The following is a 12958-nucleotide window of genomic DNA, read 5'->3' on the forward strand; positions in this document are numbered from 1 at the left end:
GCTCTCCTCAGCTAGTCCAGGGGTGGTGCATTCAAGAAGTATTGCAAACGATTAGATTGTAAAAAAAAAAAAAGAAAATGTAAAATAAAAAAAAACATTGAAGCTGATTTTTTTAATGCAATTTACTTGACTAATGCTAATAATTTAAAATATGTTGTAAAATATAGGGAAATGAAACACATTGGCACTGCTTGCCGATTAAGAGAAATCTCTGTCATATTCTAAAAATTTGTAAACCTTTTCAGTATACTCTTCAGGTAATGTTTTACTAAGAGGGTTCTTCAAAAAGTTTCAGCTTTTTAAAAAAAACTTATTTATTTATTAAGAATAAATTAAAAATTTATTAAGAATTTCAAAAACAAATTACATCACTTTTCTACATAGTCACCTTCCGATGCATTTTGCCCAGCGTCATACCAACTTTTTAATGCCATCAGCAAAAATGTACCGATGATGCACCGCTGCTTGCACATCATCACAAAAAGATCTTCCTCCCCTTAAGCTTCTTTGAGTGGTCCAAAAAGGCAAAAATCAGATGGCCTATAAGCCATATAAAAAATCCGGACTATAAGCTCTTTCTCTCAGTCTCCCACTCTCACTGTTTCCAACGAAAATATAAAAGTGCGAAATTTTTTTTAAAGATCCCTCGTATTAACTAATTCAAACTGTTGGTCTCCAGCTGATTTAATGTTTTTAACAAAACTTGATCTTTTTATCGTTTTCTTTATCTTCTAACTTTATTATTTTTTTTTTTTTATTCCAGTGTTTGGTTCACTCACATCCTGCTTTTTGTCTGTGGAATGAGTAGGAAGCTTACATTTTTTGATAAAAATCTCACAAGCAAATTGTGAAGGGTGTTTGTGTGATATAGTTATTTATAAAGGATCCAATTGTCTGCCGTGTATGAAAATATGCCATGTTTTTGTTGACATGTGCTGTTATCTAAGGTCACAAAGACACAGATCCAATCTTCTGCTTTCCTGTGATAGACATAACAAAAGAAGCTATCAGGGCTGTTTTTACAAATGTCACTCAAGACATATTGAACTTACATTACCTGCTGTCTTCTGTAGAAATGTAAAGGATTGACTGCCTGCCTGACTGGCTTGAAAGTGTTGCTTTATTTGTTTGGCTTTTAGGACAATGTTCTCCTGGACACTTTTCTCATGATGGCTTTTTGCCATGTCGGCCCTGTCCTAGAGGCACCTACCAGCCAGAAAGGGGGCGCACTTCCTGCTTCCATTGTGGGGGGAATCTGATAACAAAGCATGATGGTGCAGTGTCCTTCCAGGCCTGTGAGACAAAAGGTGAGGATAACATGCATTTTTATCCACAGCTGTACTATTACTGTGGTTAATCCTGTGTATACTTTGCATTTTTGCCCTACATACATTTCAGCCCTATGTACATTACCCCTGTATTGTTTGGTATGCTACACCATAGTCTGAATGTAAAGTTTTACCAAATATTGGATACTAAATATTTGTGTTTTCAATCCACTTGGTGATGCAATATGTTTATGTGCACATTAGACCATTCTGCTTAAACCTGGTTGTGCTTGGTTGGACATCCTTTTGATTCTGTAGTGCCACCAGCTTGGATAGGCATTTAAAAGAAACAGTTTGCTATGTCTGAGGGAGGGAGGTTGGATGGGGATTTTACATTCCTGCAGCTCCTGCTGTCTCGTCAGGTGTCTGCGGTTCTGGCAAGAGAGCAGAATATACACTGATCAGCCATAACATTATGACCATTATGAACATTATGACCTCCTTGTTTCTACACTCACTGTCCATTTTATCAGCTCCACTTACCATATAGAAGCACTTTGTAGTTCTGCAATTACTGACTGTAGTCCATCTGTTTCTCTACATACTTTTTAGTCTGCTTTCACCTTGTTCTTCTATGGTCAGGACCCCCACAGGACCACCACAGAGCAGGAATTATTTAAATGGTGGATCATTCTCAGCACTGCAGTGACACTGACATGGTGGTTGTGTGTTAGTGCGTGTATGAGTGGATCAGACACAGCAGCGCTGCTGGAGTTTTTAAATACCGTGTCCACTCACTGTCCACTCTATTAGACACTCCTACCTAGTTGGTCCACCTTGTAGATTGTAGATTGTCAGAGACGATCGCTCATCTATTGCTGCTGTTTGAGTTGCTCATCTTCTAGACCTTCATCAGTGGTCAACAGGACGCTGCCCCTGGGGCGCTGTTGGCTGGATGTTTTTGGTTGGTGGACTATTCTCAGTCCAGCAGTGACAGTGAGGTGTTTAAAAACTTCATCAGCATTGCTGTGTCTTATCCACTCATACCAGCACAACACACACTAACACACCACCACCATGTCAGTGTCACTGCAGTGCTGAGAATGATCTACCACCCAAATAATACCTACTCTGTAGTGGTCCTGTGGGGGTCCTGACCATTGAAGAACAGGGTGAAAGCAGGCTAAAAAAAGTATGTAGAGAAACAGATGGACTACAGTTAGTAGTTGTAGAACTACAAAGTGCTCCTATATGGTAAGTGAAGCTGATAAAATGGACAATGTGTGTAGAAACAAGGAGGTGGTTTTAATGTTATGGCTGATCGGTGTATAGAGAGACCCTCCAAACACTGAAACTCTCTGAATAAGTCCACTGTAAAGATCTGTCAGACAGACATCAGTGTGCACAGGGGAATTGGGTGTATTCAGATGCAAGAGGGGAAAAGTCCTCATTAGACATAGAGGGAGAGTGAGAAAGATTTTCAAGCCACTTGAAAATCTTGGACTGTTAACAGCTTATAAAAACAGGACGTTTTCAGTTGGGGCAGGCAATGGGACAGGAGATATAAATCAATAACAACCCAATTACATCATTTGAAATAGAAGAAGTCCTCCTACATGACCTGTGTTCATTAAGAAAAATATGTTTACCAATGTTGCTTGGTAAACAAATAGCTTACATGATAATTTATAGCTCATTTACAATAAATGGTTTAAAATGAGGGCTGCATGGTTGCACAACAGTGTGGTTGCTGTATCACCACCGGTCACTGTTTGATAGAAAGGTTCCCTCCAGGTACTTTGGTTTTCCTCCTTTTTCAAAATTGGTTTCTTTAAATGTCCCTAAGTAAATGATTACGGAAGTGAGTGAGTGTCCTGTCTAGGCTCTGTTTCTGCCTTGCGCCCAGTGATTACAGGTTGCACCACTGGACCAGCACTAAACACGAATATACAAATTAATTATTTAAAATATAACAATTTTACCACCTTGCTTCTGTGAAATGTGTTCTATTCGAAGTTCATATCAAACAAGCTGAAGGCTTCAAAATTGCCTGTCTGGTTTAAAGCATAAATCATTTGTTTTTACAGGTCACTTGGTGCTTTTTTGTTATGCTATGCTTTGTGGCATTGACTTTATATGCAGTCTGAAATTTAAGACAAAATTCAAATAGTCTGTGTTTTTGCCCTCCCAGTGCAATGTTCTCCAGGGCACTACTACAACACCAGCACTCACCGCTGCATCCGCTGCCCGCTGGGAACCTACCAGGTAGAGTTTGGACAAAACTTCTGTGTGACCTGCCCTGGAAACACTACCACTGACTTTGATGGTTCGACCAACATCACACAGTGCAAAAGTAAGCAAAAACAGCAGAAGGAAAAACAAAAAGTGTATCAGAAGGAATCCTGCCTTCTGGAAATGGTTAACTTTTAAAACAGCAGAAGAAACCGAAGAGACAAGCAGTCACTTTAAATCAATGTTGAATACTGTAGGTTAGCATTTAGCTTTATTTTGTATGGCAAAAAAGTGAAAACTAAACCTAAAAATACGAATTGTGAATGAATGGGATTTTCTGGTCACACCACTCTTTTTATGTTTATAACTGGGACATTTTAAAGCCCTGTACCTACCCTTTACCATCTTAAACAGCTGTCTTTACTATGTTCAGTTAGACACTGAAATCTAGACTATACATTAGCTTGTTGTTAATTTATTTAAATTTTGTTATTTGTTGTATATTTTTTTATTTTAAATAAAAATGGTAGGGCGAACACGGTGGCACAATTGGTAGAGTCGGTGCGACCCAGCAACATGAATCCAAAAAACCTGGGTTAAATTCTCATCTCCAAACATGGATAAAAAGATTATTGGAAATAAATGTGAATTTGGTGTGGGTTTGAATTGCCAAGGTGTTAGGATTTTCTTTCGAAGGTTTTCTAAGGTTTCTCAGGTTGTTTTTAAAGAGTTGCTAGAGAGTTACTAAGATGATGAAGTGGTTGCTAAGGTGTTGCTAGGTGCCTGCTATGGTAGTGGGTTCATTGCTAACGTTTTGCTAAGTGGTTGCTAAGGGGTTCCTGGGTGTTTGATAAGCTGTTGCTGGGCAGTTGCCAAGGCATATCAGGTGGTTGCTAAGCTGTTACCTGGTGGTTGCTCAGGTGCTGCTAGGCAGTTGTCAAGGTACACCGAGTTTTGCTAAGGTATTCCTAGGTGACTAAGTTGTTGCGATACAAGTAGCGGGGTACAGGGCATGGTTGCTAAGGTGTGCCTAGGCAGTTGCTATGGTAACAGGTTTGATTGCTAAGATGTATTTTTTGCAGTTGCTAAGGTGTAGCAAGGTGGTTGCTCAGACAGGTGACAGTGTGTGTGTGCAAGCATGCAGTTGGTGGGGGTGCAAATGCTTTTGCTCAGACAGGTGACTGTATGTGCAAGTATGTATTTGGTTGGTGTGTGAATACTTTTGCTTAGACAGGTGATTGTGCATGTATATGAGCACACAGTTGGTGGGGGTGTGAATAATTTCGCTCAGACAGGTGATTGTGTATGTGTGCAATTGGCTGTGGGGTAGTGTAGTTCAGGCTGAGTGGGGTATTTATCTGTTGGGGTAGTTATGGTTTAAGGCTATTAGGCTAATAGGGTAATTTTGGTTAAGGGGCAATTTGCTGTGGGGTAGTTTAGGTTAAGGGATTATTTAGCTGTTGATGTAGTTTTGATTAAAGGCTGTCAGGCTCATGTGGTAGGCACATTGTTGTTGTGGGCAATTTAGTTGATGGGGTAGTTGTTGAGGGACTCTGGAGGTAATTCTGGTAGATCGGTAATTGGCTTGAGGCTGAGGTTTTATTTAGCTGTTGGGGTAATTAGGATTAAGGTGTAATTGGTTATGAGGTAGTTATGGTTGAAGGCTATTTGGCTTATGAAGAAGAAGACGAATGGCCAGTCATTTGAAAGAGCTTTTGTTAGGTTAGGTACTGATGATGGATGAGAAAGATCTCATCTCAAAAATGGTCAGTAGGTTCCTTCACAGGAACTCTTTTAATTAGATCTTTATGGACCTTGTTTTGTGTTCAGGGCCACAGTCATGCTGGAACAGAGAAAGGTCTTTAAACAAGTTAGAAGCAATTTATTTAATTTAATTAATTGCATACATTTGCTAGTGATGAGTCTGGCTAAACCCCTGAACTCAGTAATTACAGGGTGCCCATATGCTCTAAGTCACATGTGTCAAACCCAAGGCCCGTGGACGTATGAAGTATATCTTAAAATACACTGTAAAATCGTACATAAACTGCATCTCCCACAATGCATGCCGATTTTGTGACCCGCAAAGTGACCGCATCCCGTCACTACATGGTAGTGTTTCCGAATCAGCGTTTAACTGAGGTGGTTTTTCAACAAGTGATGTTGAGAAATATTTACTAATAATCCCAAAATGTACAAGAAGAGAAAACTGAAGCAGAAGGAAGGTAATTAAATGAAAGATGGGAAAGTGAATACAAGTTTGTGCTTCAAGAAGAAAAACCGGTACGTCTCTTGTGTTATGAGGCCGTGTCTGTGGTACAATATAAATGTAGATATACATTATAAATATATAGTATAAATTTGGCATTTTGACACCAAACACAGAATTTTGCCTCCATGAAAAACAACAAATTGTCCAAGAATTAAAAGACAGACTTCAATCACAGCAGGATACGTTACAATCGTTCCTTTTGTGGGTCACCACAATGCAGATGTGGCCCTCGGTGAAAATGAGTTTGACACCCCTGGTCTAAGTTGTATAGAGTACTTTAAGTTAGACCAGTGAAAAAAAACATATCTTTTTGTTTATTAATGTATAGTTTCATCTTAAGGAACCATCTATATCTATATCACCTGGTAACACTAGGCGTAGGGCACAACCTGGTCAAGCTATCACAGGGCACCACAAACCCTTCCATTTAATCACTTACTTACACTTATGGAAGTTTGGGAATTTTTGCTTATTCAGTCCAAAGAGCATTTTTGAGGTCAGGCACCTATATTGGGCGAGAACGTCTGGCATTACATTCAGTGTTTCAACTCCTGCCAGAGGTTTTTAATGGGCTTGAGGTGTGGGCTTTGTGCATTTATGGACCTCGCTTTATGCACAGAGGCAAAGTACTGCTGGAATATAACATTTCATAAAATAAACACAAAATATTTAAAGGCTGCATAAAATAGTTTCACTCCAATCTAACAAATAATTACAATACATTCTCTGTATAGTTGCTGGTTAAGACATTACATGTCCCTCCTTTCAGACAGGCACTGTGGAGGAGAATTGGGGGATTTCACTGGGTACATTGAGTCACCTAATTACCCTGGAGACTACCCAGCCAATGTTGAGTGTACATGGATCATCAATCCACCACCCAAACGCAGGATCCTGATCATTGTACCTGAGATCTTTATTCCCATAGAGGACGAGTGTGGGGACTACTTGGTCATGCGCAAGAGCTGTAAGTAAAACATAAACTGATATAACTCATTCATTTATGGTAAAAATTTTTTTTTTATAAGCAATCCCCAACACCTCAGTTAGAACAATCCATTGAGTTTCTTCACTAAAACTGTGTCTTGTTCCCAACAGCTCTACCCAATTCAGTGACAACATACGAGACATGTCAGACATATGAGCGGCCCATTGCTTTTACCTCACGCTCTAAGAAGCTATGGATCCAGTTCAGGTCCAATGAAGGCAACAGTGGAAAAGGCTTTCAAGTGCCCTATGTAACATATGATGGTAAGAAGAAATACAGTTAACTCTGTTGCATGATCAAATTGTAATTCCATTCAAAATATTTAATTTTCTTTTTTTTTTTTTTATTAGAGGACTACCAGGAGCTCATTGAAGACATAGTAAGGGATGGAAGATTGTATGCCTCAGAAAATCATCAGGAAATTTTAAAGGTATAGTAAAACCAAAGTTACTAGTCGGGCATCACAGATAAAGATTTTGTAATCAGTAAAGGGAATAAAGAAAAAAAAAACAAGTCTCACAAAGTACTTAACAATCCAGTACCTTAAATCTGTTTTCTTTAACACATAAAACTGAGACTCACTGTTACCTCACAGCAAGAAGGTCCTGGGTTTGATCCCCAAGTGGGGTGGTCCAGGTCCTTTCTGTGTGGAGTTTGCATGTTCTCCCTGTGTCTGTGTGGGTTTCCTCCAGGAGCTCCAGTTTCCTCCCACAGTCCAAAAACATGCAAGTGAGGTGTTTGACATTAAACTTGTGAACTGATGAATCTTGTAAAAACAAGTAACTACCACTTCTGTCATGATTGTAACCAAATAAATAAATAAATAAAACTTAAAGAGAGACCTAAATTGGTCACATGGAACATACTTTTATTCATATTTATAGTTAGGCATCTACAAACCCCATTTCTGGAAAAAGATTGGGGCAAGAATCTTTGATTTGTTTATTCTCTTGAATCCTTAAGGTATTTAATTGATAAAAATGACTTTTTGGCTGATTAATTTGATTGTATTATGAGTGAAAGGTTTATATTCAGGTTACACCATTTAAAACATTTTACTATAAGCAGGTGAATTGGTAATAAATAATGATAATAAAAACAACAATAATAATAATAATAATAATGGTAGTAAAAGTTAGGACACTTTAAAACTGCAATAAAAACTAAAACCATTTAGTTTACTTTTTAAAGTTTTAACTTTTATTTAACTGATAAAAGTACAATATTTTTATTTAATTGTCTTCATGGATAAACCTAATTGCATATTGTAAACATGGAAAAAATACAATAATATGCCTGCAGATTACACAAAAAAGTTGGGACAGAAGCAGAATAAGATAAAGGTTATACAATTAACACTGTTCTGGAAGGTTCCACAATTAGTAGTTTAACTGGTTTTGTTTCTGTCATGAATGAAACCAAAGTGTAAAACATGACATTAAAATCCAAATAAATAAACAAGCAAACATAACTGGTAACAAGTGAGGTCGTCTAAACTTTGTGGTTTACCACTTTGTGCCAAACTAATTTACAATTATAAGTTAGATCACATTAAATACATCAGAATGAAAAAAAATCTATTTTATCTACCTGCAAATAATTTTGGTTACTGTGTATTAAACATATTGTAAAAACATTCCCAGAATCTGGAGAAATCGCTGTCCATGTAAAGGCCAGAAAGCACCATTAAATCTGTATGACCTTCACACTCTCATGAGAAACCTACATGTTACAGTGATAAATATAGCGATGTTTCAGAAGACTTTTACAGTTAATTAAAGAGAACTAAAAATCATCAAGTTTATTGGATTTTAGAAAATGCCCCAACTGTTCCAAAAATAGTGTTTGTATATTACCAGCATTTTGTTCTCAGATCCAGTCCCCAAACTTAGGTGTTGTTACAATTTAGTACTAGCAGCACAAATCAGTGTGTTTTCTAATGAGGTCCAATAGTGTCCATGTAAAGTCCTAAGTATTAGGGCTGGATCTCAGAATCTTTTTTTCATACCCCTCAATAGAATGCATTTAATTACAGCCTTGCTTTGCTACATAATATCAATTGGTTCCAGTCAGTAGTGCCAAAGCACCACATATATCAAACAACTGTGATTTAGGCATGTCTGTAGAAAACAAAGGTACTAGAACCAAGACTAAAATGCTTACCAAAATTTTACTGAGGAATTTACTGTGATTTGACTGGTTATATAAAAGTGATGACCGTTAACGTCTTATTCTTGATCCTGGTACCTTTACATCCAACAGAAATGCCTAAAATGATATTGATTTAAAAAGCTGTGGTGGTGTTGCACCAGAAAGTGGCACCAATTAACACATATTCCTGCTTGATACAATATACCAAGTTGTAAAGCAAGCATATATACAGTATGTGGTGGCCTCATTTTCAAAATTAATTCTAAATGTTTTGCTGCTATTGTGTAAGAATAATAAAAAATTTTAAGGTAATAGATGAGAAAATGTCTTATTAAACATGACATTAGAACCAAACAAGCATTTAGAATGCCTACCATACTGACTTTTAGAGGTTTGTTTTCCAATCATAATTTTATTATGCTGTAAAAGCACAAGTTGTATACCTAAATACAATTACACTTTGTTTACATTCATGACAGCATAGATAGTCAGGTTATACAAGATTTAAATTCAATGTCAAACACTATCACGGGTGATTTTGTATCTCCAATTCACCTAACTTACATGTCTTGGGACTATGGGAGGAAACACACAAAGACACAGAGAGAACATGCAAACTTCACACAGAAAGGACCTGAGCCACCAGGCCTCCCCCAATTAAAACAAGTACTGAATGTATATATGGCTAGGTAAAACATGGATGTCTCCTTAGGGTTGTGGGGGCGGCACGGTGGCTAAGTGGGCAGCACTGTCGCCTCACAGCAAGAAGGTCCTGGGTTCGATCCCCAGGTGGGGCGGTCCGGGTCCTTTCTGTGTAGAGTTTGCATGTTCTCCCAGTGTCTGCGTGGGTTTACTCCGGGTGCTCCGGTTTCCTCCCACAGTCCAAAGACATGCAAGTGAGGTGAATTGGAGATACAAAATTGTCCATGACTGTGTTTGATATAAGCTTGTGAACTGATGAACCTTGTGTAATGAGTAGCTACTGTTCCTGTCATGAATGTAACCAAAGTGTAAAACATGATGTTAAAATCCTAAAAAACAAACAATCCTAAGGTTGTGACCAAGGCCACTTTTTTTTTATAGTTAAAAGTTATAATAATTATAAGAGTTATAAGCTTTTGTCAGTTGCATAGACGTAGATGACTGCTTGGCTTACAATGATTTTTTTATTGATTGAAAAATCTGAATAGCAGTTCTACTTGCAGTTATTTTATTTTTGCAGTATGTTTAATATTTATATGTTAAAATCTGTAAGCATTTGATACTATATTGGTAGGTCGAAGAGAGATCAAACTGAATTACACCCCAAGGTTGTCAAGAAAATAATTGAAGACTAACCCACATTCAGAGACGCCTTTCCTCATCAGCTATGAGCGTTTGCTAAATTGTAAATCTGTTTATTATTGGTAAGATTATACCGCCACCTTGTGGATTTACTATGAAATGCAGGCCATATGCCTCTGTTTATTGGAATTTTAACATCATGTTTTACACTTTGGTTACATTCATGACAGGAACGGTAGTTACTCATTACACAAGATTCATCAGTTCACAAGTTTATATCGAACACAGTCATGGACAATTTTGTATCTCCAATTCACCTCACTTGCATGTCTTTGGACTGTGGGAGGAAACCGGAGCACCCAGAGGAAACCCACGCAGACACGGGGAGAACATGCAAACTCCACACAGAAAGGACCCAGACCGCCCCACCTGGGGACAGAACCCCCATATGCCTCAGTAGATGCACGTTTCCTGTTAAATGGTCTCGTTTAATTAATTAAGACTTTTTTCCACAGGACAAGAAGCTCATGAAGTGTCTCTTCGACGTTCTTGCTCATCCCCAAAACTTCTTTAACTACAGTGCACAAGAGTCAAGAGAGATGTTTCCTAAATCGTTTATCCGATTTCTGCGCTCCAAAGTTCTTCGATTTTTACGCCCCTAGGTTAAAAAAGCAGAGAACACCTTGGATTAATGACAGTTGGAACTTGGAACCTACAGCCATTAACTATAGGACCTATACAAAACGGCAGGGCTGTTGAAATACTGTAGGCCAACGTTGATGTTAAAAGAAAACAGCTTTGTGTTTAAAGAGATGATTTCCACAAGAAAATGAACTTCACTTGCTTTAAAGAAAATAAATGAAAAGTTCAGATGTTATAGCCACACTTATTGCTCATAGGAGTAAGAAATTTAATTATATAAATTAAATTATTCCGCCCATTTTTGTGGCAACAGTTTGGGAAAGGTTTTGTTCCAGTTCCACCATGACTGTTCCCCTGTACATAAAGTAAGGTCCATAAAAACATGGTTTATTCAGTTTGATGTGGGGACTTCACTGCCCTGTACATAACCCTGAGCTCAACCAACTGGACACGTTTGGAATTAATATGTCAATTGTAAGTCTGGACTTCTCATCCAACATCAGTGCCTGACCACACAAATGCTTTTTTGACTGAGTGGGTACACATTTTCACAGACTAACTCCAAAGAGTGGAGACTGTTACAGCTGCAAGGGAGTCTCCAAATGAATGCCTATGCTTTTAGAATGGATGTCCAACAAGTTTATGGCCACATACTTAAACATGTAGTGTATGTAGATAACACTGCTTTTCTAAACAAACAGTGTTCAAGCCTCCCAGTTGTAGTTAAGGTCTTGTGCATTTAGATCAGTGGTATTCACACACTCTTGACATTTTGTGCATTATCACTATATCGCCACAGTTTAGCCATGTTGAAATGGCAGCTTCTAGCATGATGCATTATTTTATAAGCCATCTTAAACTGGTACCATAAACAAGACAATAAGTTCAGTGTGCTTCAGTCCCAGTTACCAGACAGAAATCTAGTAGATAATCTTGGGACCAAGATCACAATGGAATGTTTCCAGCACTTTGTGGAGTTTAGGCAGCAAATAATTAAGACTGGTCTTGGAGCAAAGTGGGGTATTACTCAGTATCAGTAGTGTGTTTTATTAGTATACATTTATTTGTAGAAGTCTCTGTTCAAAGCATATAAAATATATTAGCAGTTTCTCCACACTAACAGAGGGGCTTATCTTACCATTTAAATACCACTGATCTATATGATTGTACACAGACTCGTTCCCTTTACTCGAAATCAAGATCTGGGTCATTTTTACTTTTCAAATATTTTTATTCTTTGACCAAAACAAATCCATTTTGATACCATGTGATAAATATAGCAGAATTGACAGTTGCATTCAGTGTTGGCATAAAATAATAGACTTTGTATATGAAATATACTGTATACCTTGCCTTATCACCAAAGCACTACTTGGGATGGCAGTAAAAGCAGTTATGATTTAAATCGTTTGTATATTATGTATAAAATATTAGATTCAGTTAAGCTCTCATGGTGTTGTTTTTTTAAATGCCTTCTTACCAAATGTATGATCTGTGAGCCTTATCTGTCCATAGAAATTTGATTTTTTACCACACCAGTTTCAGACTGCTTTTTAACACAGACAGTAATAAAGTGGGCAGGGAAACAAGACTTTAAGTGCAGGATTCTGAGGTAGAATTACATATTCATCTATGTTATAGAGAGTAAATTAATGTTTATATTTTTATCTGTGTACATCTAACTTGTAAATAAAAAGGAAAACTTAGTTGTTGTATGTTTGCATTCAGTTATGTGTTTTCTTTTGGCAAAGAAAAAGAAGCAGCTCTGTTTTATTGGGGGAATTTTAAGTGATCATAGAAGAGCATAAAAAAGGATTTGTACTTCCCAATTTCATCTTGCACATTTGTCACGAATGTTTGCTCAAAACATAAAAAAGACAACCTAGTTAAACACAAATTAGTAAGTGATTATGTTGATTGTTTATTAATTATTCACTTTATCTTCATAAGGTTTGTGGTTATTTATTAATGATCTGACCAACATGCCTACATAGTTTAACACAGATACACAAATTATTCTATCTAAAAAAACCTACTCTTGTAAAATCTATTTGATTTATTTTTGAATATTTTTCGGAAAATGCATTTCATCACCCATATAAATCAGAAAAAGTTGGGACA

At 37.4% G+C, this 12958-nt stretch overlaps 1 protein-coding gene across 2 annotated transcripts in view; it reads left to right on the top strand.

Moving 5' to 3' along the window:
* The window catches only part of scube2 (signal peptide, CUB domain, EGF-like 2), a 42846-nt gene extending 31863 nt beyond the window's left edge, over positions 1-10983 (top strand). For both annotated transcript variants that reach the window (XM_063012653.1, XM_063012652.1), the window contains exons 18-23: positions 1140-1307; positions 3460-3621; positions 6542-6739; positions 6871-7023; positions 7111-7190; positions 10711-10983. In XM_063012653.1, coding sequence (XP_062868723.1) covers positions 1140-1307; positions 3460-3621; positions 6542-6739; positions 6871-7023; positions 7111-7190; positions 10711-10857 — 908 coding nt within the window. In that variant the 3' untranslated portion in view covers positions 10858-10983. The remainder of the gene's footprint in view (positions 1-1139; positions 1308-3459; positions 3622-6541; positions 6740-6870; positions 7024-7110; positions 7191-10710) is intronic.
* Positions 10984-12958: the final 1975 nt, after the last annotated feature.

The sequence above is a fragment of the Trichomycterus rosablanca genome, chromosome 17 (assembly GCF_030014385.1).
Source record: "Trichomycterus rosablanca isolate fTriRos1 chromosome 17, fTriRos1.hap1, whole genome shotgun sequence".
Classification (NCBI taxonomy): Eukaryota; Metazoa; Chordata; class Actinopteri; order Siluriformes; family Trichomycteridae; genus Trichomycterus; species Trichomycterus rosablanca.